Source organism: Podarcis vaucheri, assembly GCF_965113315.1.
Source record: "Podarcis vaucheri genome assembly, chromosome: 2".
NCBI classification, from domain to species: domain Eukaryota; kingdom Metazoa; phylum Chordata; class Lepidosauria; order Squamata; family Lacertidae; genus Podarcis; species Podarcis vaucheri.
Window position 1 is genome coordinate 130848611 of NC_138760.1, and position 21188 is coordinate 130869798.

Sequence of the window (21188 nt, forward strand, 5' to 3'; positions counted from 1 at the left end):
GGCAGGGGCTTCAGCAGCAGATTTCGGAGGGGGGAGCAGATCAGGGTCCTGGAGGAGCTCAGCCCCCCCCCCTGCCGCCCAGCCCGGCTCCCTGACGCAGGAGGCAGAGCCAGGGAGGGAAGTGTGGGCAGGAGGGGGGCAGCAGTGAAAAGGGAGATGGAGGGTGTTAAGCAGAGAGGAGCATCACTAGGCGGAATGGGGCTGCCCCCCCCCTTTGAACAGAGAAGGACTGACAGCTGAGTCAACATGCACAGGGTGGGGCTGCAAATCCCTTTGTAGTTAAGTTCCACGGGGGGGGGACCCTTTTCTGGTTCGTCTCAAGCACCTTCGCCCCTCTCCTCTCCCCCCACCATGGGCGGCTGCCAGGATCTCTGCGCTTCAGAGAACATCTTGCAATGCAAACGCTGTTGGGGGGGGCCCACTTTGCAACAGGATGGCCTGCATCACTTTGCAACAGGATGGCCCCCCCTACTGATTCCCAGAGGGAAAGTGGGGAGCCCTTCCCTGCCCCCCCCCTCCTTTCCCAGCTGCTCTGTTTATAGATTCAGGGGGAGGAAATGCAAATTCTTCTGCCAACCCCCAACCCCAAATCGCGCCCCCCCCCAAAATACGTGGTACCTCTTCATCCTCCTCTGCGGGCCTCTTTCTCTTCAGGGGATGTGCATGGAGACCCCTCCCCTCCAACTTTGCTTCTAGTCCCCCCCCCAAAAAAAACCCACTTCCTGCCTCTCGAGGAAACGGAGCTCATTGGCCCAGAGGGAGGGATGAGTGGCAGGAGATCCGCCTCCCGCCCCCTTCAAAGAGAAATTCCCTTCCCAGCCAGCAATATCTACTGTACAGTATATTCCCATTTACAGTGTTTAGTGAGAAATCAATGCCTTCAGTTCCTGCGAGCGGTAGCGAAAGGCGAAAAGCCTCCGCCTGGGAAGGGGTTTAGAGCCGTAACTTATGACAACCCTAAAGGCTGGTCCAGTGTCAATGGGTACCTTTTCTAAAAACCAGGAGCTGATGGAGAAAGTTAGGCTTTGTTATGGGGGGGGGGGTTTGCAGCTCAGTGGTAGAGCAGTTGCTTTGCATGCAGAAGGTATTGGATTCCTATTTTCACATTTCATAAAATCATAGAGTTGGAAGAGACCACAAGGGCCATCGAGTCCAACCCCCTGCCAAGCAGGAAACACCATCAGAGCACTTCTGACATATGGTTGTCAAGCCTCTGCTTCAAGACCTCCAAAGTAGGAGACTCCACCACACTCCTTGGCAGCAAATTCCACTGTCAAACAGCTCTAGCTGTCAGGAAGTTCTTCCTAATGTTTAGGTGGAATCTTCTTTCTTGTAGTTTGGAACCATTGCTCCGTGTCCGCTTCTCTGGAGCAGCAGAAAACAACCTTTCTCCCTCCTCTATGTGACATCCTTTTATATATTTGAACATGGCTATCATATCACCCCTTAACCTCCTCTTCTCCAGGCTAAACATGCCCAGCTCCCTTAGCCGTTCCTCATAAGGCATCGTTTCCAGGCCTTTGACCATTTTGGTTGCCCTCCTCTGGACACGTTCCATTTGGTGGGGGTGTACCGTGGTCCATGTCTTCTGGAGGAAGTTTTTTTTATCTGACCTCGAAAATCACTGAACAATCTATCTGTCCTAATTCCGGGGAAGACCTGTCTTCCTAGGGTGGCAGAGAAGCTCTGTATTGCCATTTATTTGGTGAGACTGTCACAGGTTCAATCCCCGGCAGCGAAAGAGGAAACGCACACCTTACTTCTGAAAAGCCCCCCCCCCGGAAAGAGGGTGGAAGGGGTTCAGAGCAGCAACTTATAATAATATTAAAGGGTGCCCAGACCCCCCCGAGTGCCGCCAAGCATCCTTGTTTTCCAGGGACACCTCTGGATTTACAGAAGGCATCCTGGTTTCTGATTTAATCCTGGAAAGTCTTATTTTCCATGGGATGTCCCTATATCCATTGGTTAAATTTTGGAGAAATGCGACCCCTGAACCAAAGAGATAAGTAATATCTGAAAGGCAGCCCTGTATAGTGAAGCTGTTTAATGTTTTATTATGTTTTTATATATGTATGTTGGAAGATGATGATGATGATGATTAGGTGGCCATATTTCAAAAAGTGAAGATCCAGAGACAAAATCAGTCCAGCTTTTTCTTTAGTATTTCCCAAAGTTTTTGAACTTATTTTGCAAAAAAAAATATAATGCAGTTTTTAAGCTATCTTTTAGCAAAATCAGCAAAAATGGCACTGCCGACACAGGACATTTTGCCAATTTTCACCCAGACACTGCTTCCAACTACAGTATCCTGGGTATGTTTGAGAAATTCCAGACATATGGAAACCCTACTGTTGAATAGGACGTCCCTATTCGGAGAAATTGCGGTAGGTATGGGGTGGTCCTGTGTCTTTACAATGTGTACTTTTCAAAAAGTGGGGGCCAATGGACAAAGTTGGGCTTTGCTTTGAGGGGGTGAAGCTCAGTAGCAGAGCAGTTGCTTCGCATGCAGAAGGCCTCAGATGCAATGCTTTGCATGCAGAAGGAAGTCCCAGGTGCAGTCTTAATATCTTAATGACCATGTCAGGGATTACAGTGGTGCCCCGCAAGACGAATGCCTCGCAAGACGGAAAACCTGCTAGACGAAAGGGTTTTCCGTTTTGGAGGTGCTTCGCAAAACGAATTTCCTATGGGCTTGCTTCGCAAGACGAAAATGTCTTGCGAGTTCCTGCGGGTTTTTTTCCTCCCCCCCTTTTCCCCAAGCCGCTAAGCCGCTTATCAGCTGATCCGCTAAGCCGCTTATCAGCTGATCCGCTAAGCCGCTTATCAGCTGATCCGCTAAGCCGCTTATCAGCTGATCCGCTAAGCCGCTTATCAGCTGATCCGCTAAGCCGCTTATCAGCTGATCCGCTAAGCCGCTTATCAGCTGATCCGCTAAGCCGCTTATCAGCTGATCCGCTAAGCCCTCTAAGCCGCTAATAGCGCTAATCCGCTAATGGGCTTGCTTCGCAAGACGAAAAAACCGCAAGACAAAGAGACGCGCTGAACGGATTCTTTTCGTCTTGCGAGGCACCACTGTATTAAGATGTCATTCCTATTGGTGTTTTGCAACTTTGACCTGTTGCAGGACCTAAGCCAGACCTTAGCAGAGCATACGCAGAGTTCCAGAAAGCAATCAGTTGCAGGCAGGATGGACGAAGCAGGAACAAGACGCTGCTAATGGTAACTTGGTTACTTAGATGGGTTTATTATTTACAGTGGACTCAACAAGTTACTATATACAGGAACAGATACGGATCTTAACCAGTTCTCTCTTAACAAACTCCAAACAACTCTCAGAACTCAGAGCACCACACAGACCAACAAACTATCCAGTCAGTAAGATCACAAGTCATCAGTTGTGGTAGCTGCTATTAGATTGGCCTTTCCAAGTTAATACAAAATCATTAACCTATTTCTAAGAGGCATTTGAGTGAGAATGTTGTCAATCTGGACCCTTGCTGAAGATGATTTACCACAACATAAAGAGGACTAAATTTGTTTGCCGCTCATAGGCCTATTCTTCCTCACCAGTCTAACATGACTAGTATAGCCTCCTATGCTACCTGATTTCTGAAACAGGGCCAATTATGTGGGCACAGAGATTTCTTTCCCCACAGGCAAATGACCCCCCGAAAGACCTGAATTGGTTCCCAGCATGTTTCTGAACACAGTTCAAAGTGTTGGTGCTGACCTTTAAAGCCCTAAATGGCCTCGGTCCAGTATATCTGAAGGACCGTCTCTACTCCCATCATTCAACCCGGACACTGAGGTCCAGCGCCGAGGGCCTTCTGGCGGTTCCCTCCCTGCAAAGAAGTGAGGTTACAGGAAACAGGCAGAGGGCCTTCTCGGTGGTGGCGCCCACCCTATGGAACACCCTCCCATCAGATGTCAAGGAAATAAACAACTATCTGAAGTTTAGAAGACATCTGAAGGCAGCCCTTTTTAGGGAAGTTTTTAATGACAGATGTTTTAATGTATTTTTAATATTTTGTTGGAAGCCGCCACAGTGGCTGGGGAAACCCAGCCAGATGGGCAGGGTATGTATGTATGTATGTATGTATGTATAAATAAATAAATAAAAATAAATAAATAAATAAAAATATAAACACTGGCAATGCCCACATTCCCCTGTGCCATAGCCAAGATTAAGCAATATATGATGGTTTAAAGATTACTTTCTGCATGTAGATGGTTTCAGCCTCTCTGTGTTTTCATTGTTCCTTTATTGCAATTATAAAAATGGGTTTTATGCTGCTCCTCTGATAACAGGGAGTTGCACTAGAAGACCGAAGTCCCTTTCAATTCTACAGATCTAGGACTGCAGAGCCCATCCTGCTTCCTAAACACCACTGTCGTGCTCCACTTTCCCCAACTCTCCATTCCCAACTCTCTCTGCCAAAGACCAAATAGTAATGAGCTCTCAGCACATGTTCACTCACAATGAGCACTCCAGGGTGATATTCTGCACATCCCTAACAGTACACTGTATATTTCATTATACTTACTATTATGAGACATTACCTTTGTTGCTTTAATACATATATGCACAACACTCCATACAAACACCAGAACATCAAATATTCTCCGTGCATTTAGAATGGATTTCCCCCTATGAGAGTTTGTGGATATGAGGGACAAAGTGAATTCTGTGGGGAAAACTTGACATCTCCATGGGTTCTCCCCTATGTGAGTCTGTAAGTGATTATTAAGAACTCCATTATAACTGAAACACTTTCCACACTTCAAACATTTAAACCGTTGCTTCTCTGTGAGATCGTTGATGTTTTCCAAGAGTTATGCTCTTACTGAAGCACTTTCCACAATCCATACATTCATATGGTTTCTCCCCTGTGTGTCTGTTGATGTTTTTTAAGGTTTCCTTTCTGACTGAAGCTCTTTCCACACTCCTTACATCTAAAGGGTTTCTCCCCTGTGTGAGTTCGTAGATGTACAATAAGTGCTCCATTGTGAATAAAGCTCTTTCCACACTCTGTACATCTAAAGGGTTTCTCCCCTGTGTGAGTTCGGTGATGTCTTGTAAGTTTTCCACCCTCACTAAAGCCCTTCCCACACTCCATACATCTATATGGTTTCTCCCCTGTGTGAGTTCGGTGATGTCTTGTAAGTTTTCCACCCTCACTAAAGCCCTTCCCACACTCCATACATCTATATGGTTTCTCTTCTGTGTGGGTTTGTTGATGTTTTGCAAGGTACGCACTTTTAGTGTAGCTCTTTCCACACGCCAAACATTTATATGCTTTCTCCCGTGTGTGAATTTGTTGATGTTTGGTAAGGTTATTACTCTGCCTGAAGCTCTTTCCACACACCATACATCTATATGGTTTCTCCCCTGTGTGAGTTCGGTGATGTCTTTTAAGTTTTCCAGCTTCACTGAAACCCTTCCCACACTCCATACATCTATATGGTTTCTCCTCTGTGTGGGTTTGTTGATGTTTTGAAAGTGACCCACTTACAGTGTAGCTCTTTCCACACGCCAAACACTTATATGGTTTCTCCCCTGTGTGAGTTTGTTGATGTTTGGTAAGGTTATTACTCTGCCTGAAGCTCTTTCCGCACTCCATACACCTAAATGGTTTCTCCCCTGTGTGAGTCCGTTTATGTTGAGTAAGGCTTGCATTCCTAATGAAACCCTTCCCACATTCCATACATCTATATGGTTTCTCCTCTGTGTGGGTTTGTTGATGTTTTGCAAGTGACCGATTTTCAGTGTAACTCTTTCCACACGCCAAACATTTATATGGTTTCTCCCCTGTGTGAGTTTGTTGATGTTTGGTAAGGTTTGAAGACTGTCTGAAGCTCTTTCCACACTCCATACACCTAAATGGTTTCTCCCCTGTGTGAGTCCGTTTATGTTGAGTAAGGCTTGCATTCCTAATGAAACCCTTCCCACACTCCATACATCTAAATGGTTTCTGCCCTGTGTGAATTCGTTGATGTACAGTAAGGTGTAAATACTGTCTGAAGCTCTTTCCACATTCCATGCATTTAAATGGTTTCTCCCCTGTGTGAATCTGTTGATGTCTAGTAAGGTTTGAAGACTGTCTGAAGCTCTTTCCGCACTCCATACATCTGAATGGTTTCTCCCCTCTGTTATTTTGTAGATGTGTGCTAAATTGTTCACTCGCACTAAAGTACTTCACAGGTGGCACCTCATAATTCTGATTGTCTTCTACATTACCTGGTTGAAAGTTGGGGGAAAGAAAATATTGTTAGGTCTTCAAGGAAGAAAACAAGCGAAATTAACACGCAGCAAGACCAATCCGCACTTTCTCTTATTTTAACAAATCCAGCACTCCTCCCTCTCCCATGTACCACATTTTAGGAAAGGAAATCTGAAAATAATATCAAGAACCCTTAGTATCCAGTTCTACCTTCAAATCCCATGTAACACTGAGCACCAAGAGAAACCTTCTATGCTGAGATGAGGCATCTGTGGCCGTCAAGATGTGGTTGGACTCATCAACCCAAGTAAAGATGGCCAATGACCAGGGATGACGGGAGTTGTAGTGCAGCAACATCTGAAGGGACACACTTTTTCCATCTTCCTAATCCTGTGAAAATGCTACGCCTCTGTATTCAGTTTTCTCCTTCCTCCATGATCTGTAATATCTGGCTGATACATTCCAACCAGCTGTACGCATTGTCAGGAGTTCAGCCTACACTCGAGTAGGACCCTGCCAGAGACACATGCCCAACTGGCATGTTATCTCCCTCCTGGTAAATTGTTCAGGAGATTCAAAAGCTTTCTTTTGCCTGAACATCACAGCGACCGATGCCAACTGACACCGGCACACTTAGAGATCCACAGAGTTTGCGTCGCTTGTGACAGAACCCCAGCAACTTTGGCTAATCTACTTTATTTACATATAAACACACACGGAGCACTGCAACATGGCTCCCTCTCTCTCTAGCATCAGACAGCAAAGACAAAAAGAACAAAAGTCAATAGTCCCACTTCACGGAACACATTAACACAAAAATCCTGTCTCTGTCACTTCCCACTCTGTGGAATCAAAACATATACCGTCATGTGATAGACAACAATCCTATGTCTGCAATCTCGCAGCAGGAATTCTAACACACATCACCTAAACCTGCACCAGGATGCTGGAAATGATGGCCCCACATTCTGATGCAAAAGGGATCTTTTTATATCTGTAAACACTGAAAGGAGACATACAAAGCTACAGCCTCACAACAAAGTGGAAGTATGTACCTCTCAATTGGTCCAGGACAACATCCCTGTATTTTTCTGTTCGAAGTGAGGAGATGAGCTCAGACTTGAGTATCAGAGTCTCTGCTATGTGGAATAAGTAAAACAGAAGTGTTGGTTGTTATATGTTACTAAAAAAATATTCAAAAATTTTAATCTTTTGAAACAAAAACAGCAAGTATCTGGTGGCCCATTAAAAGCTAATAAATGACATGGACCAGGAAGGCTCATGCCACCATACCATGTGAATCTCTTTGTATATTATGCATAGGTTTTTTTGTGTGAATTCATACCACAATATCAGCTTATGAAGAGTTACCTACTGATGAAAGTACAGTGTTGCTATAAAGTACAATCTTCAACATCAACTTCATTGGACTGCTCATGTTGTTCGGATGCCTGATTGTTGTCTTCCAAAGAAACCACTCTATTCCCAATTTAAGAATGGAAATTGATATAGCGGTGGACAACAAAAGAAGTTTAAAGATGCTCTCAAGGCAAATCTTAAAAATGCAGTATAAGCACAGAAAATTGGGAAACACTGGCCTGCGAGTGCTCCCTCACTGTGAGATGTGAGGTTACAGGGAACCAGACAGGGAGCCTTCTCGGTAGTGGCGCCCGCCCGGTCGAACACCCTCCCATCAGATGTCAAGGAAATAAACAACTATCTGAAGTTTAGAAGACATCTGAAGGCAGCCCTGTTTGGGGAAGTTTTTAATGTTTGATTCTATTTTTAATATTTTGTTGGGAGCCGCCCAGAGTGGCTGGGGAAACCCGGGCAGATGGGTGGAAAATAAATAAATTATCATCATCATCATCATCCAATTGCAGAATAGCCATTACCAAGGCATCATGGACTTTGAAGAAGCACCAACTCAGGATGAAGAAGCGTTTGGATTTGATATCCTACTTTATCACTACCCGAAGGAGTCTCAAAGCGGCTAACATTCTCCTTTCCCTTCCTCTCCCACAACAAGCACTCTGTGAGGTGAGTGAGGCTGAAAAACTTCAAAAAAGTGTGACTAGCCCAAGGTCACCCAGCAGTTGCATGTGGAGGAGTGCAGATGCGAACCCGGTTCACCAGATTACAAGTCTACCGCTCTTAACCACTACACCACACTGGATGAAAGGGAGAAACAAGCTAAGAGCAAACCCTCACTGTAATTAACTCCTGCCTGGAAACCTATGTCCCCACTGTGGAAGGATGTGTGGATCCAGAATCGGACTCCACAGTCACTTACGGACACACCGTTAAGACCATGTTCATGGAAGACAATCTTATTTGGCTACGAGGATTTGCCAAAGAAGAAGACACGGCATGAATAAATGGTTCAAACAGCAGATTCACACCTCCAATGTCTAGCAGCCAGGAAGAATAAAAATGTGCCCTTACCTAGAGAGGCCACCATCTCATAATTCTCCTCCATGACTTCCTTGTGCAGAGCTCTTTGGCCTGGATCCAGCAGAGCCCACTCCTCCTCCGTGAAAAACACAGCCACCTCCTCAAAGGTCAAGAGGGCCTGGAAGAAGAAGAGGAAGAAGAAGAAGACGAAGAAGAAGAAGAAGAAGAAGAAGAAGAAGAAGAAGAAGAAGAAGAAGAAGACAGAGCTGCTCTTTGGTCCCCATCATCCCCACTCAACACAGAGGGAAGCTGGGTGGTCCCATCTGTGCCTCTTCCCTGCTCCCGTTGCTCTTTCCCTACCCGAGGGAGCTGCCTGGCTCCTCTTTCCACTCCATCTTTAAGAAGAGGCCGTTCAGAGGGGGTCTCGGAGTCCATTGCACTGCCAGTGTAAAGGACGGAGGAGGAGGAGGCGTAAACTAGGCCACTTCCAGGACTCTCGCAGCTGTTGCAACGATGCACTTCAATGCAGGGAGCAGCCCTTTTAGGAGAACAATGAAGAAATAATAATAATAATAATAATAATAATAATAATAATAATAATAATAGTTATTAATTAAATTTATATACCACCCTACACCCGGAGGTCTCAGGGCGGTTCACAGAAAGATGGATTTAATTAGGGTGGGATACATATACACAGATAGCATACCTGTTACAAATTACAAATATCAATACTAATAAACTAGTACGCATAAATTCTAATTTCAAAGCCAGAGAACTGGAAGGATGTAATCCTTTCTACAGGAACTTTGTAATACTATAAGCTGCCTCAGTCTTTAGGGGACATTCAGCTTCAAATCCCAAACTCTTAATGAAGCTTTGCAGAAACTGTTACGGTCAGTACCTCTGCAGACCTCACTGTTCCTTTCCCCCAAACAGTCTGACCTTTTGGTACATTTAGAATAAAGAAAATAAGGGAAACTCCTAAATAATGGGCAGTATTTGCAGTCAGAGGAAATACTAATACTATAAAAATGCCTCAGTCTTTAGGGGACATTCAGCTTCGGATTGAAAAGTTCTAGGATCAAATCCCAAACTCTGAATGAAGCTTCGCAGAAAGCATTACAGTCATTCCTCCGAAAAGCCACCCAGGAAACCAGTTTCTGACCTTTTGATACATTTAGAATACTGTATAGGAAATAAGGGAAACTCCTAAATCTGCAGTTGCAAGAAAAGCAACACCGGGGGGGGGGGCACCAGGGTGCTGAAGCTCCATCCAAGGGGAGCAGATGGAAATATTTAGAGCACTCGTCTGCGGACAAAGACCGGCTCCCTTGGCCAATAAAGGGAGATAAGCGCCGCAACCCCAGAGTAGGTCACGACTGGACCTAATGGTCAGGGGTCCCTTTACCTTTAGTGCACTAACATGGATTGTAGTTTAGGGGACAGAGATATGAAGTTCAGTGGCTTCTGGCCCCCTAGTCCTTCCTCTTAGGAACCTCTCTCTCTCTCTCTGTGTGTGTGTCCCCTTTTATCTTCCCTACACTGTGAGGAAGGACAGGAGGAGAAATAATCAGGGGGTCCAAACTGGGCACAGGGCACCCCTCCTGAGCAGGGTGATGGGAGACAGGGTCTCCCTGGTGGAAGCCCAGCACCCAAACTGCAGGGTGGGGAACCTCAGACCAGAGTAGGCTAAATTGGCCCTCAAATCCTTTCTGTCTCTGTCTCTGGCCCTCAGGAATTTCCCCAGCACCACACCTTCTTTCCAGCGCTTCCCAGCTGCCTCCTGAGGTTTTTTTTGTGGGGCTGGGAAAAATCCCTGGAAGGCAGGCAGCTCCTGGAAAAAGCTCAGAGTCAGCCCCATAGCCCGACCAACTCTGTCCTCTGGCCCTGCCCATCAATCTGGCTGCCATCCTGGCCCACCTTGCAGGGTTCTTGTGTAAGCATTGCCCAGGTGGTGGGCTTTAGAAGACCTATACTGTTAGAAGACCCTCCTGGCAACCTGGATGGGGACGAGGTCAGGCAGGAGTGAAGCTGGCAGAACCGGCAGAGAAAGTCCCTCAGCACCTCTGCGCTGGGCCAATCCTGCAAGGCAGGCCAGATCTCCCACCCCTGGGAGCTTTGATTCTCCTTTCCGACAAAGTCCCAAGAGGATGTCTGGAGAAGCCTCTTTTTGGAAAGAAAGAGCATCAAAAACTCATCCCCCCTCCTCTTTCCCCCAAGTCCAGCTGGAGAGGGGGCAATTCTTTAATTCCTCCAATCTTTGCCTTGAAGCTGTTTAAAGGGCTCCTGAGACCTTGATCAGTTTCAAATCCTGCCAACCATGGGCCCATTTCCTTTGCCAAGCAGGAGGAAAACTGACAAGATGCTTTTTCACGCTTCAGGAAATGGAAAATGTGCCTCTTCCCTCCAGTTTTGGGGCACAAAAGCAGCACAGCAACCCCCCCCCAAGTGCACCCCCCAACATGGGAAACCCAACAAGGCTCTTTCCTTTGTGCCAAAGCAACCTCAGCCGGCCAGACTGGGATTTCTGAAAGGGGAGCTGGGGGGCTTCCCCCTTCCTTCTCCCATCAGCCTCTTTCTTACTCAGGAAGCTCTGGAGACTGATTTCCTTTGACACTGTCCATCTCCCACCCCCCACCCCGAAATCTCCAGCTGCTTCCACTGCACCAAAACAGACTTCATCTCCCCTGCTTGCCCTCCCGATCTCAGCAGCAGATTTGGGGGGGGGGGCCGGTCAGGGTCCTGGAGGAGCTAACCCCCCCTCCCGTCCAGACCGCCTCCCTGACACAGGAGGCAGAGCCTGGGGGGAGCGATGGGGGGGGCAGGAGTGAGAAGGGAGATGGAGGGTGTTAAGCAGAGAGGAGCATCACTAGGTGGAATGGCGCTGCCCCCCCCCCTTTGAACGGAGAAAGACAGACTGCTGAGTCAACATGCCCAGGGTGGGGCTGCAAATCCCTTTGTAATTAAGTTCCACGGGGGGGGGGCGCCCTTTTCTGGTTCGTCTCAAGTGTCTTCGCTGCGCTTCGAAAAGGGTCTTGCAATGCAAACCCTGTTGGGGGGAGGGAGAGACTCCTCTTTGTAGCCAGGTGGTCTGCATCCCGCCCGCCCCACAGAGAAAGGGCGAAGCCTCTCCCTGCTTTCCTTTCTCTCCCCCCCCCCTCAATCCTCCCGCCTCCTTTCCCAGCTGCCATTTGTAGATTCAGGGGGAGGGAAAGCAAATCCTTCTCCCACCCCCCTCCCCAAATAGCTCCCCAATATGCGGCACCTCTTTCTCCTCTTCTCCAAGCCCGCTTCTCTTCCGGGAATGAGGATGGAGACCCCTCCCCTCCAACTTCGCCTCTACTCCCCCCCCAAAAAAACCCCCACCTCCTGCCTTTCTAGGAAGCGGAGCTCATTGACCCAGAGGGAGGGGGAGGGGCAGGAGATCCGCCTCCCCCCCCGCAAGAAAAACGACACCCCCCCCATTTTCTAAAAAGCCTCCTCCTGGGAAGGGGTTTGGAACAGTAACAAGACAACCCTAAATGGTGGTCCACTGTCATTTCAATGGGTACCTTTTTTAAAAAAGAGGGAGCTGATGGAGAAACTTAGACTTTGTTATGTTTTCAGGGGGGGGTGTGCAACTCAGGGGTAGAGCAGTTTCTTTGCATGCAGAAGGTCTCGGATTCCTGCTTTGACGTTTGGTGGGGGTGTACCGTGGTCCATGACTTCTGGGGAAGAGCTTTTTATCTGACCTCCAAAATCTCTAAACAGTCTATCTGTCCTGATTCAGCACTTACCTTATTACAACCATATTTGACCCCATATTCTACGCTTCAAACTAAAGAATTAATTTCCTTTCTGTCCACAGCAGCTAGACTACAGTTATTGCCCACGATGGAAGGAAACCTCTAAAAGGGCAATAGAAGCTTGGATTAATAACATCTGGACCATTAGATTGAGGTTGAATCCTGACAAGACAGAAGTACTGTTTTGGGGGGACAGGAGGCGGGCAGGTGTGGAGGATTCCCTGGTCCTGAATGGGGTAACTGTGCCCCTGAAGGACCAGGTGCGCAGCCTGGGAGTCATTTTGGACTCACGGCTGTCCATGGAGGCACAGGTCAAATCCGTGTCCAGGGCAGCTGTTTACCAGCTCCATCTGGTACGCAGGCTGAGACCCTATCTGCCTGCGGACTGTCTCGCCAGAGTGGTGCATGCTCTGCTTATCTCCCGCTTGGACTACTGCAATGCACTCTACGTGGGGCTACCTTTGAAGGTGACTCGGAAACTACAACTAATCCAGAATGCGGCAGCTAGACTGGTGACTGGGGGCGGCCGCCGAGACCATATAACACCGGTCTTGAAAGACCTGCATTGGCTCCCAGTACGTTTCCGAGCACAATTCAAAGTGTTGGTGCTGACCTTTAAAGCCCTAAACGGCCTCGGTCCAGTATACCTGAAGGAGTGTCTCCACCCCCATCATTCTGCCCGGACGCTGAGGTCCAGCGCCGAGGGCCTTCTGGCGGTTCCCTCATTGCGAGAAGCAAAGCTACAGGGAACCAGGCAGAGGGCCTTCTTGGTAGTGGCACCCGCCCTGTGGAACGCCCTTCCAGCAGATGTCAAAGCGATAAACAACTACCTGACATTCAGGAGACATCTTAAGGCAGCCCTGTTCAGGGAAGTTTTTAACGTGTGATATTTTATTGTATTTCTGGTTTTTATGGAAGCCGCCCAGAGTGGCTGGGGAGGCCCAGCCAGATGGGCGGGGTATAAATAAATTATTATTATTATTATTATTATTATTATTATTATTATTATTATTATTACTCTGTCATAATGCCTCACATACCATTAGTGACTAATCAAAGTTATCTCCAAAAGAGACACCTTTGACACAATCTGGCCCATCGCCCAGCCCTTCCTGGCTCGCTTTTATCAGCCAGGATGGGCAAGGATCAAGGAGACAGGTGGTCGGTTTCACTTGTCCAAGCAGCCTGTCCACATCCTCAGAGGTAACAGATTGGAATTGATGCCATGTAACAAGGCTAGACAGGACTCTAGCACTCTCCCGCCCTGGTCCTGCTCCCACGGTGGAGTCTACCTCTTTCCGGATCTGAGCACTTTATCTGCAAAAAACTTTGCAAAATCATTGCAGAAGATATTGGGGTCTTTACCAAGCCCCAGTGGCAAAAGTGGTTCCGTTAAATTGCGAACCACCTGAAAGAGTCTCCTGCTGCTATTTTCTGCAAATACGATAGAGGCGGTGAAGAAAGTCCTCTTCGCCGTTACTATCGCCACTTGGTAGGCTCAATGTTGAGCTCTAACCCGGTCAGATTCAAAATGGGTTTTCCACCACTGGCGCTCCAGCCGTCTCAGTGATTGTTTCATCGCCCTCAGCTCCGGGGAAAACCACAGCGCTGTCCGGGATTAATTCAATCAGAGAGGGCACTTCAGAGCCAGACAGCCAATAGCGGGCCACCAAGGAATCATCTGGAAGGCTATCAACATGAGATAAAGCATCCCCTACCACTCTCTGGAAACCATTTGGATCCGTTAAGTGGTGGTGGTGGGGATCCGAATTGATCCCACCTCCCTGCAGAGGGGAAGGGTTGAGGAGAAGTCCAGTTGCACTAGGAAGTGATCTGACCATGGCACTTCTTTAGTTTCGCTTTTACTTAGTGTCAGATCACCCATGTCAATAGAGGTGAACACCAGGTCTAAGGCATGTCCGTGACTATGAGTTGGGCCCAACTTATTCAGGGACAGCCCCATGGAGGCCATGTTTTCAATGAAGTCCCGAGCGGCCCCTTGTAAGGTCGTGTCGGCATGGATGTTAAAATCCCCTAGGACAACCAAGCTAGGTGTCTCCAGGAGAACATCCGCCACGACCTGAAGCAGCTCAGACAGGGAATCCTTGGTGCAGCGGGGAGGTCGGTACACCAAAAGGAATCCTGTACTGCCCCTATTGCCCAACCTCCAGAACATGCACTCAGAGAACTGGGTCTTCCCAATAGGACACCCAGTGTAAACTAGTGACTTCCTAAAAATCACTGCAACCCCCCCCTTCCCGCCCATATGACCTGGGTTGCATGCATACAAGAAACCTGGTGGACAAGCAGCGGGAAGGACATGCCTATCTGCTTCATCCAACCAAGTCTCTGTCACACATGCCAGGGCAAGTCCTCCATCCACGATCAAGTCATGGATGGCAGTGGTCTTATAAATCACTGACCTGGCATTGCACAGCAGCACCTTCAGTTCATGTGGATCTACCTTGTTGATTCTGGTACCCATCTGGTCAAGACCAGACCTCCGGAGGCAGGGATTGTCTTCAAACAACAACTAAACCTGCCTCAGTAATGACATGCATAACTCCTCCTCCTACCTGTGATCACTGAGATTGGGTGTCCCAGCACATACCCCCCACCCGTGGAAACTGCCCCAGCCATTCTGTTGGCTGGGACCCACTCCCCAGCTGCCCTGACCCTCTCCCCTTAACAACCAGATACAAACTATATAAAACAATAGAAACAAACAAAGAAACAAACAGAAAACAATTCATAGTTATATTAATAATTAACTAACCCCGGGCCCAACTAGACATTAATCCCGCCCCCAACACAGCAAAAACCAAACCATAAACCAAAATTTAAAACACCATCCCAACCATTTAAAACGCCACAGATAAAATATAATTTAAAACCAATTAAAAAGAGGGGTCTTCTCTGCTGAGTAGCAGCCACAGCCATTACGAAGCCTGTCAGGCCCCGCCCCAAGCCAGGTGGAAAGAGGCAAGGCAAGGCCTTTCAGTGTGGGAACGTTTATATAATTTAGCAGAGTTTAAACGAGCCCCTGTTTGAGTTTATGCAGGGACAAGCGGGTTGCTAACTCGTTTGAGTCCTATCTATAATTATACCTTCCTGTAGTAGATAGGTAGCCGTGTTGGTCTGTCATAGTCAAAATAAAAAAAATTCCTTCCAGTAGCACCTTAAAGACCAACTAAGTTAGTTCTTGGTATGAGCTTTCGTGTGCATGCACACTTCTTCATCTTTATTGATTAACACGTAATAAGCAATAAGGACTCATTCATTCATTACTCATTCATCGATCATATTTTTAGTTTTCAGGTTGTCCTACTTCACCCAGACATGGTCATCCTGCTTATGTCATATTTTCGCCCAATTATTTTTGTCCATCCTGTTTTCGCCTGGTCCACTGGCTAACTCAATAATTCTTCATCTTCCATTTAATCATTTCTTTATCTTGTCTTCAGAGTCATAGTGCCATCTGATCCCACTCACTTCAGACACTTCTCCATTCATATCCTCCATTCATACCATTAAGCATACTAAAAATTTCATCAATTATACCATGAGATCACTTGTGGTCCTCAAAGACAATCCCTGATTGACTATTCCTATGATTGAATAAAGACATTTCACTAAACCACATATATTCTTTAAGAAATTAACTATATATCTGAACATTAGTATTAATATTGTGTCATTCATTACATATAAATGTTAATTAGTTACATATAAATGTTACATCAAAGCTGGTGTTTGATACCCTGGGAAACTCAAAACCAACTATTTTGAAAGAACACCCTTAATACTAACATAAAAACTGTATTCATACAGAGTTTATGGGAAACGCCTTTTCAGCCTCACACAGTAAGTTTTCCCCTTGACTGAAACCCTTCCCACACTCCAAAGATTTAAATGGTTTCTCCCCTGTGTGAGTTCGTTGATGTCTTGTAAGAACTCTATTCCAACTGAATCTCTTCCCACATTCCAAACATTTATATGGTTTCTCGGCTGTGTGAGTTCGTAGATGTGTTGCAAGACCTCCATTCTGACTGAAGCTCTTCCCACATTCCAAACATTTAAATGGTTTCTCGCCTGTGTGAATTCGTAGATGTGTTGTAAGAGCTCCATTCTGACTGAAGCTCTTCCCACATTCCAAGCATTTAAATGGTTTCTCGCCTGTGTGAGTTCGTTGATGTATAGTAAGGTTTCCATTCTGACTGAAACTCCTTCCGCACTCCATACATTTAAATGGTTTCTCACCTTTGTGAGTTCGTAGATGTGTTGCAAGAGCTCCAGTCTGACAGAAGCTCTTGCCACATTCCAAACATTTAAATGGTTTCTCGCCTGTGTGAGTTCGTTGATGTTTTGTAAGAGCTCCTCTCTCAATGAAACCCTTCCCACACTCTATACATTTAAATGGTCTCTCGCCTGTGTGAGTTCGTTGATGTTTTGTAAGAGCTCCTCTCTCAATGAAACAATTCCCACACTCCATACATTTAAATGGTTTCTCCCCAGTGTGACTTTGTCGGTGCACAATGAGTCTCCCCCCTTCACTGAAACCCTTCCCACACTCCAAACATTTATATGGTTTCTCCCCTGTGTGAGTTCTTCGATGTATAGTAAGGTGTGAACACCGACTGAAACCCTTCCCACATTCCATACATTTAAATGGTTTCTCCCCCGTGTGAGTTCGTTGATGTTGGGTAAGGCTTCCATTTTCACTGAAGCTCATTCCGCACTCCATACAATGAAATGGTTTCTCCCCTGTGTGATTCCGTTGATGTACAGTAAGTTTTCTCCTTTGACTGAAAACCTTCCCACACTCCAAACATTGAAAAGGTTTCTCCCCTGTGTGATTTCTTTGATGCCCATTAAGCGTTTCCCTATGACGGAAGCTCATTCCACACTCCACACATTTATATGGTTTCTCCCCGGTGTGAATTCGTTGATGTCTTGTAAGAGTTCCACTGTCAATGAAACCTTTCAAACACTCCATACATTGAAATGGTCTCTCTCCTGTGTGAGTCCGTTGATGAACAGTAAGTTTTCCCCTTTGACTAAAAACCTTCCCACACTCCATACATTTAAATGGTTTCTCCCCTGTGTGATTTATCTGATGCATATTAAGGGATTCCCTATGATAGAAGCTCATTCCACACTCCAAACATTTATATGGTTTCTCCCCGGTGTGAATTCGTTGATGTACTCTAAGAGCTCCACTGCCAATGAAACCCTTACCACACTCCATACATTTAAATGGTTTCTCGCCTGTGTGAGTTCGTTGATGTCTTGTAAGTTTTCCCATATCCCTGAAGCTCTTCCTACAGTCCATACATTGAAATGGGTTGTCCCCTGTGTGAGTTCGTTGATGTCTTGTAAGAGCTCCACTCTCAATGAAACTCTTCCCACACTCCATAAATTTAAAGGGTTTCTCCCCTGCGTTAGTTTGTAGTTGTGTGTTAAGGTGTTCGCTCATGCTGAAGTACTTTACAGATGGCCCCTCAAAATTCTGATTGCCTTCTCCATCACCTGGTTTAAAGTGGGGGGGGGGGAGAGATACTGTTAAGTATTCAAGAAAAACAACAAGAGAACTTAAGATACAGCAAGACTAATCAGCACTTTCTCTTATTTTAACACCTCCAGCCTTCCTCCCTCTCCTATGAACCAAATTTTTGGGAAAGGAAAGGAAATCTGAAAATAATCTCCAGAACCCTTAGTATCCAGTTCTACCTTCAACTCCCATGTAACACTGAGCACCAAGAGATATCTTTTATGCTGAGGTAAGGCATCTATGGCCCTCCAGATGTGGTTGGACTATAAGTACCATCAACCCAACTAAAGAAGTCCAATGACAAGGGCTGATGGGAGTTGTAGTGCAGCAACCTCTGGACGTACACACTTTCTCCATCTTCCCCCTCCTGTGAAAATGCTACACCTCTGTATACAGTTTTCTCCTTCCTCCCTGATCTGTAATACCTGGCTGATACATTCCAGGAAACTGTTCACATCACCTAAACCTGCATCAGGATGCTGGAAAAGATGGCCCCTCGCTGTGATCCAAAAGGGATCTTTTTATATTCCTATACACTGAAAGGAGACATACAAAGGTACAGCCTCACAGCAAAGTGGAAGTATGTACCTCTCAATTGGTCCAGGACAACATCCCTGTATTTTTCTGTTCCAAGTGAGAAGATGAGCTCAGACTTGAGTATCAGAGTCTCTGCTATGTGGAATAAGTAAAGCAGAAATGTGAAATAAGTAAAGTAGAAATGTTGTTTATGTCATATGTGGCCCATTGGTGGCCCATTAAAAGCTAATAAATAACATAAATAACATAGACCAGGAAGGCTCATGCCTGTGACTCTCTTTGTAGATTTTACTTAGGGTTTTTTCGGGGGGGGGGGTGTTCATACCACAATATCAGCTTATAAACAGTTGCCTACTGACAAAAGTACAGAGTTGCTATAAACTTCAACATCAACTTCAGTGGGCTGGTCATGTTGTTCGGATGCCTGATTATCTTCTTCCAAGCAACTACTACTTAAGAATGGAAAGTGAAATACCGGAGGACAACAAAAGAAGTTTCAAGATGCTCTCAAGCCAAATCTAAAGAAATGCAGTATAAGCACAGAAAATCGGGAAACACTGGCCTGCGAGTGCTCCAGTAGGAGAATATCCTTTACCAAAGGTGTAATGGACTTTTAAAGAAACACAAACTCCCGACGAAAGGGACAAACAAACTAAGAGGAAAGCATGTTTGGCAAACCCTCACTGTAATTAACTCCTGCCTGGAAACCTATGTCCCCACTGTGGAAGGATGTGTGGATCCAGAATTAGACTCCACAGTCCCTTACTGACACACCATTAAGACCGTGTTCATGGATGACAATATTACTCGGCTACGAGGGGTCACCAGAGTAGAAGACACAGCATGAATAAATGGTTCAAACAGCAGATTCACACCTCCAACGACTAACAGCCAAGAGAGATAAAAATCTGCCCTTACCTAAAGAGGCCACCATCTCATAATTCTCCTCCATGACTTCCTTGTGCAGAGCTCTTTGGCCTGGATCCAGCAGAGCCCACTCCTCCTCCGTGAAAAACACAGCCACCTCCTCAAAGGTCAAGAGGGCCTGGAAAAAGAAGAGGAAGAAAACAGAGCTTCTCTTAGATCCCCATAATCCGCACTCAACACAGAGGGAGGCTGGGTGGTCCCATCTGTGTCTCTTCCCTCCTCCCTGCTCCCGTTGCTCTTTCCCTACCTGAGGATGCTGCCTGGCTCCTCTTTCCACTCCAAATCTAAGAAGAGGCCGTTCAGAGGGTGTATCAGAGACCATTGCGTTGCCAGTGGAAAAGATGGAGGAGGAGGAGGAATCATAAACCGGGCACTTCTGGGACTCTCTCAGCTGTTCCCACGATGCACTTCAACACAGGGATAACAATGCAAAAATTATTATTATTACTATTATTATTATTATTATTATTATTATTATTATTATTATTATCTATATACTGTCCTATACCCTGAGCTCTCAGGGCAGTTTACAGAAAGGCAGATTTATTTAGGGTGGGACACACACAGATAGCATTAATATTCACAATGAAATAGAAATTACTAAAGAATACCAAAGATAGGGGCGGCTTCTCCCTGCCAGATTTACGATTATATTATATTATGAGGCGTCCCGCTTATGCTGGCTTAGAGAATGGATAATATTGGAAAATATTAAACCTTGAAAGTCAGGAGAATAGGTTTGGTTGACATGTATATTAATGGGGTGTGTGTGTGTGTGTGTATATATATATATATATATATTTGCTTTCGTAGATTTTCACGGGTACAGGAATGCAGGTTTTGGTGTCTTCGGGTGTCTTCCCGTGTAAGAGTCGGGGTGTCTGTGCGACGTTTCGACGAGGTCTCACTCGTCATCTTCAGGCTGGTGCTTTCGGCTTCTTGTTACTGGAACAGTAACAAGCTCTGTTCCAGTAACAAGAAGCCGAAAGCACCAGCCTGAAGATGACGAGTGAGACCTCGTCGAAACGTCGCACAGACACCCCGACTCTTACACGGGAAGACACCCGAAGACACCAAAACCTGCATATATATATATATATATATATATATATATATATATATATATTCTAAAGGAAGTAAACCAGGGACCAGATCTCCTGTGGGTTCGTTCCAGGAAGTGCAAGGCGGGGAACTGGAAGGATGTAATCCTTTCTACAGGAACTTTATAATACTGTAAGCTGTCTCAGTCTTTAGGGAACCTTCAGCTTCGGATTGTAAAGTTCTAGGATCAAATCCCAAACTCTTAATGAAGCTACACAGAAAGCATTACGGTCAGTACCTCTGCAGACCTCGCTTTTCTTTTCCTCCAAACAACCATCTAGGAAACCAGTTTCTGACCCTTTGATGCGTTTAGAATACTGTAAAGAAAATAAGAGAAACTCCTAAATCTGCACTTGGAAGAAAACCAACAAACCAGGGTGCAGAAGCTCCCTCCAAGGGGAGCAGATGGAAATATTTAGAGCACTCTATGCCCTAACATAGGGACGCGGGTGGCGCTGTGGGTAAAAGCCTCAGCGCCTAGGGCTTGCTGATCGAAAGGTCGGCGGTTCGAATCCCCGCGGCGGGGTGCGCTCCCGCTGCTCGGTCCCAGCGCCTGCCAACCTAGCAGTTCGAAAGCACCCCCGGGTGCAAGTAGATAAATAGGTACCGCTTACCAGCGGGAAGGTAAACGGCGTTCTGTGTGCTGCACTGGCTCGCCAGATGCAGCTT

The 21188-nt window shown here is 46.2% G+C and overlaps 3 protein-coding genes across 9 annotated transcripts in view; all 3 read right to left on the reverse strand.

The window, feature by feature from the left end:
- The window catches only part of LOC309527425 (uncharacterized protein), a 50620-nt gene that overhangs the window by 27380 nt on the left and 2052 nt on the right, over positions 1-21188 (reverse strand). The window lies entirely within an intron of this gene.
- Positions 3225-11946, reverse strand: LOC309527369 (uncharacterized protein). The gene is made up of 4 exons (XM_082214162.1): positions 11884-11946; positions 8976-9153; positions 8667-8793; positions 3225-6238 (listed from the first exon to the last, which is right to left on the reverse strand). Exons 2-4 carry the CDS (start codon positions 9048-9050, stop codon positions 4872-4874), a joined length of 1569 nt encoding a protein of 522 aa, XP_082070288.1. The 5' UTR covers positions 9051-9153; positions 11884-11946; the 3' UTR covers positions 3225-4871.
- Positions 16037-21188, reverse strand: part of LOC309527301 (uncharacterized protein) — a 123294-nt gene continuing 118142 nt past the window's right edge. For 2 of the 7 annotated variants that reach the window (XM_082214031.1, XM_082214037.1), the window contains exons 3-5: positions 19410-19536; positions 18543-18626; positions 16037-17932 (exon numbers count right to left, since the gene is read on the reverse strand). In XM_082214031.1, the coding sequence (XP_082070157.1) occupies positions 16227-17932; positions 18543-18626; positions 19410-19536 (1917 nt within the window). In that variant the 3' untranslated portion in view covers positions 16037-16226. Of the gene's footprint in view, positions 17933-18542; positions 18627-19409; positions 19537-19665; positions 19826-20757; positions 20943-21188 lie in introns of all 7 variants that reach the window. The other 5 variants (XM_082214036.1, XM_082214033.1, XM_082214035.1 and 2 more) reach the window with 5 other exon arrangements.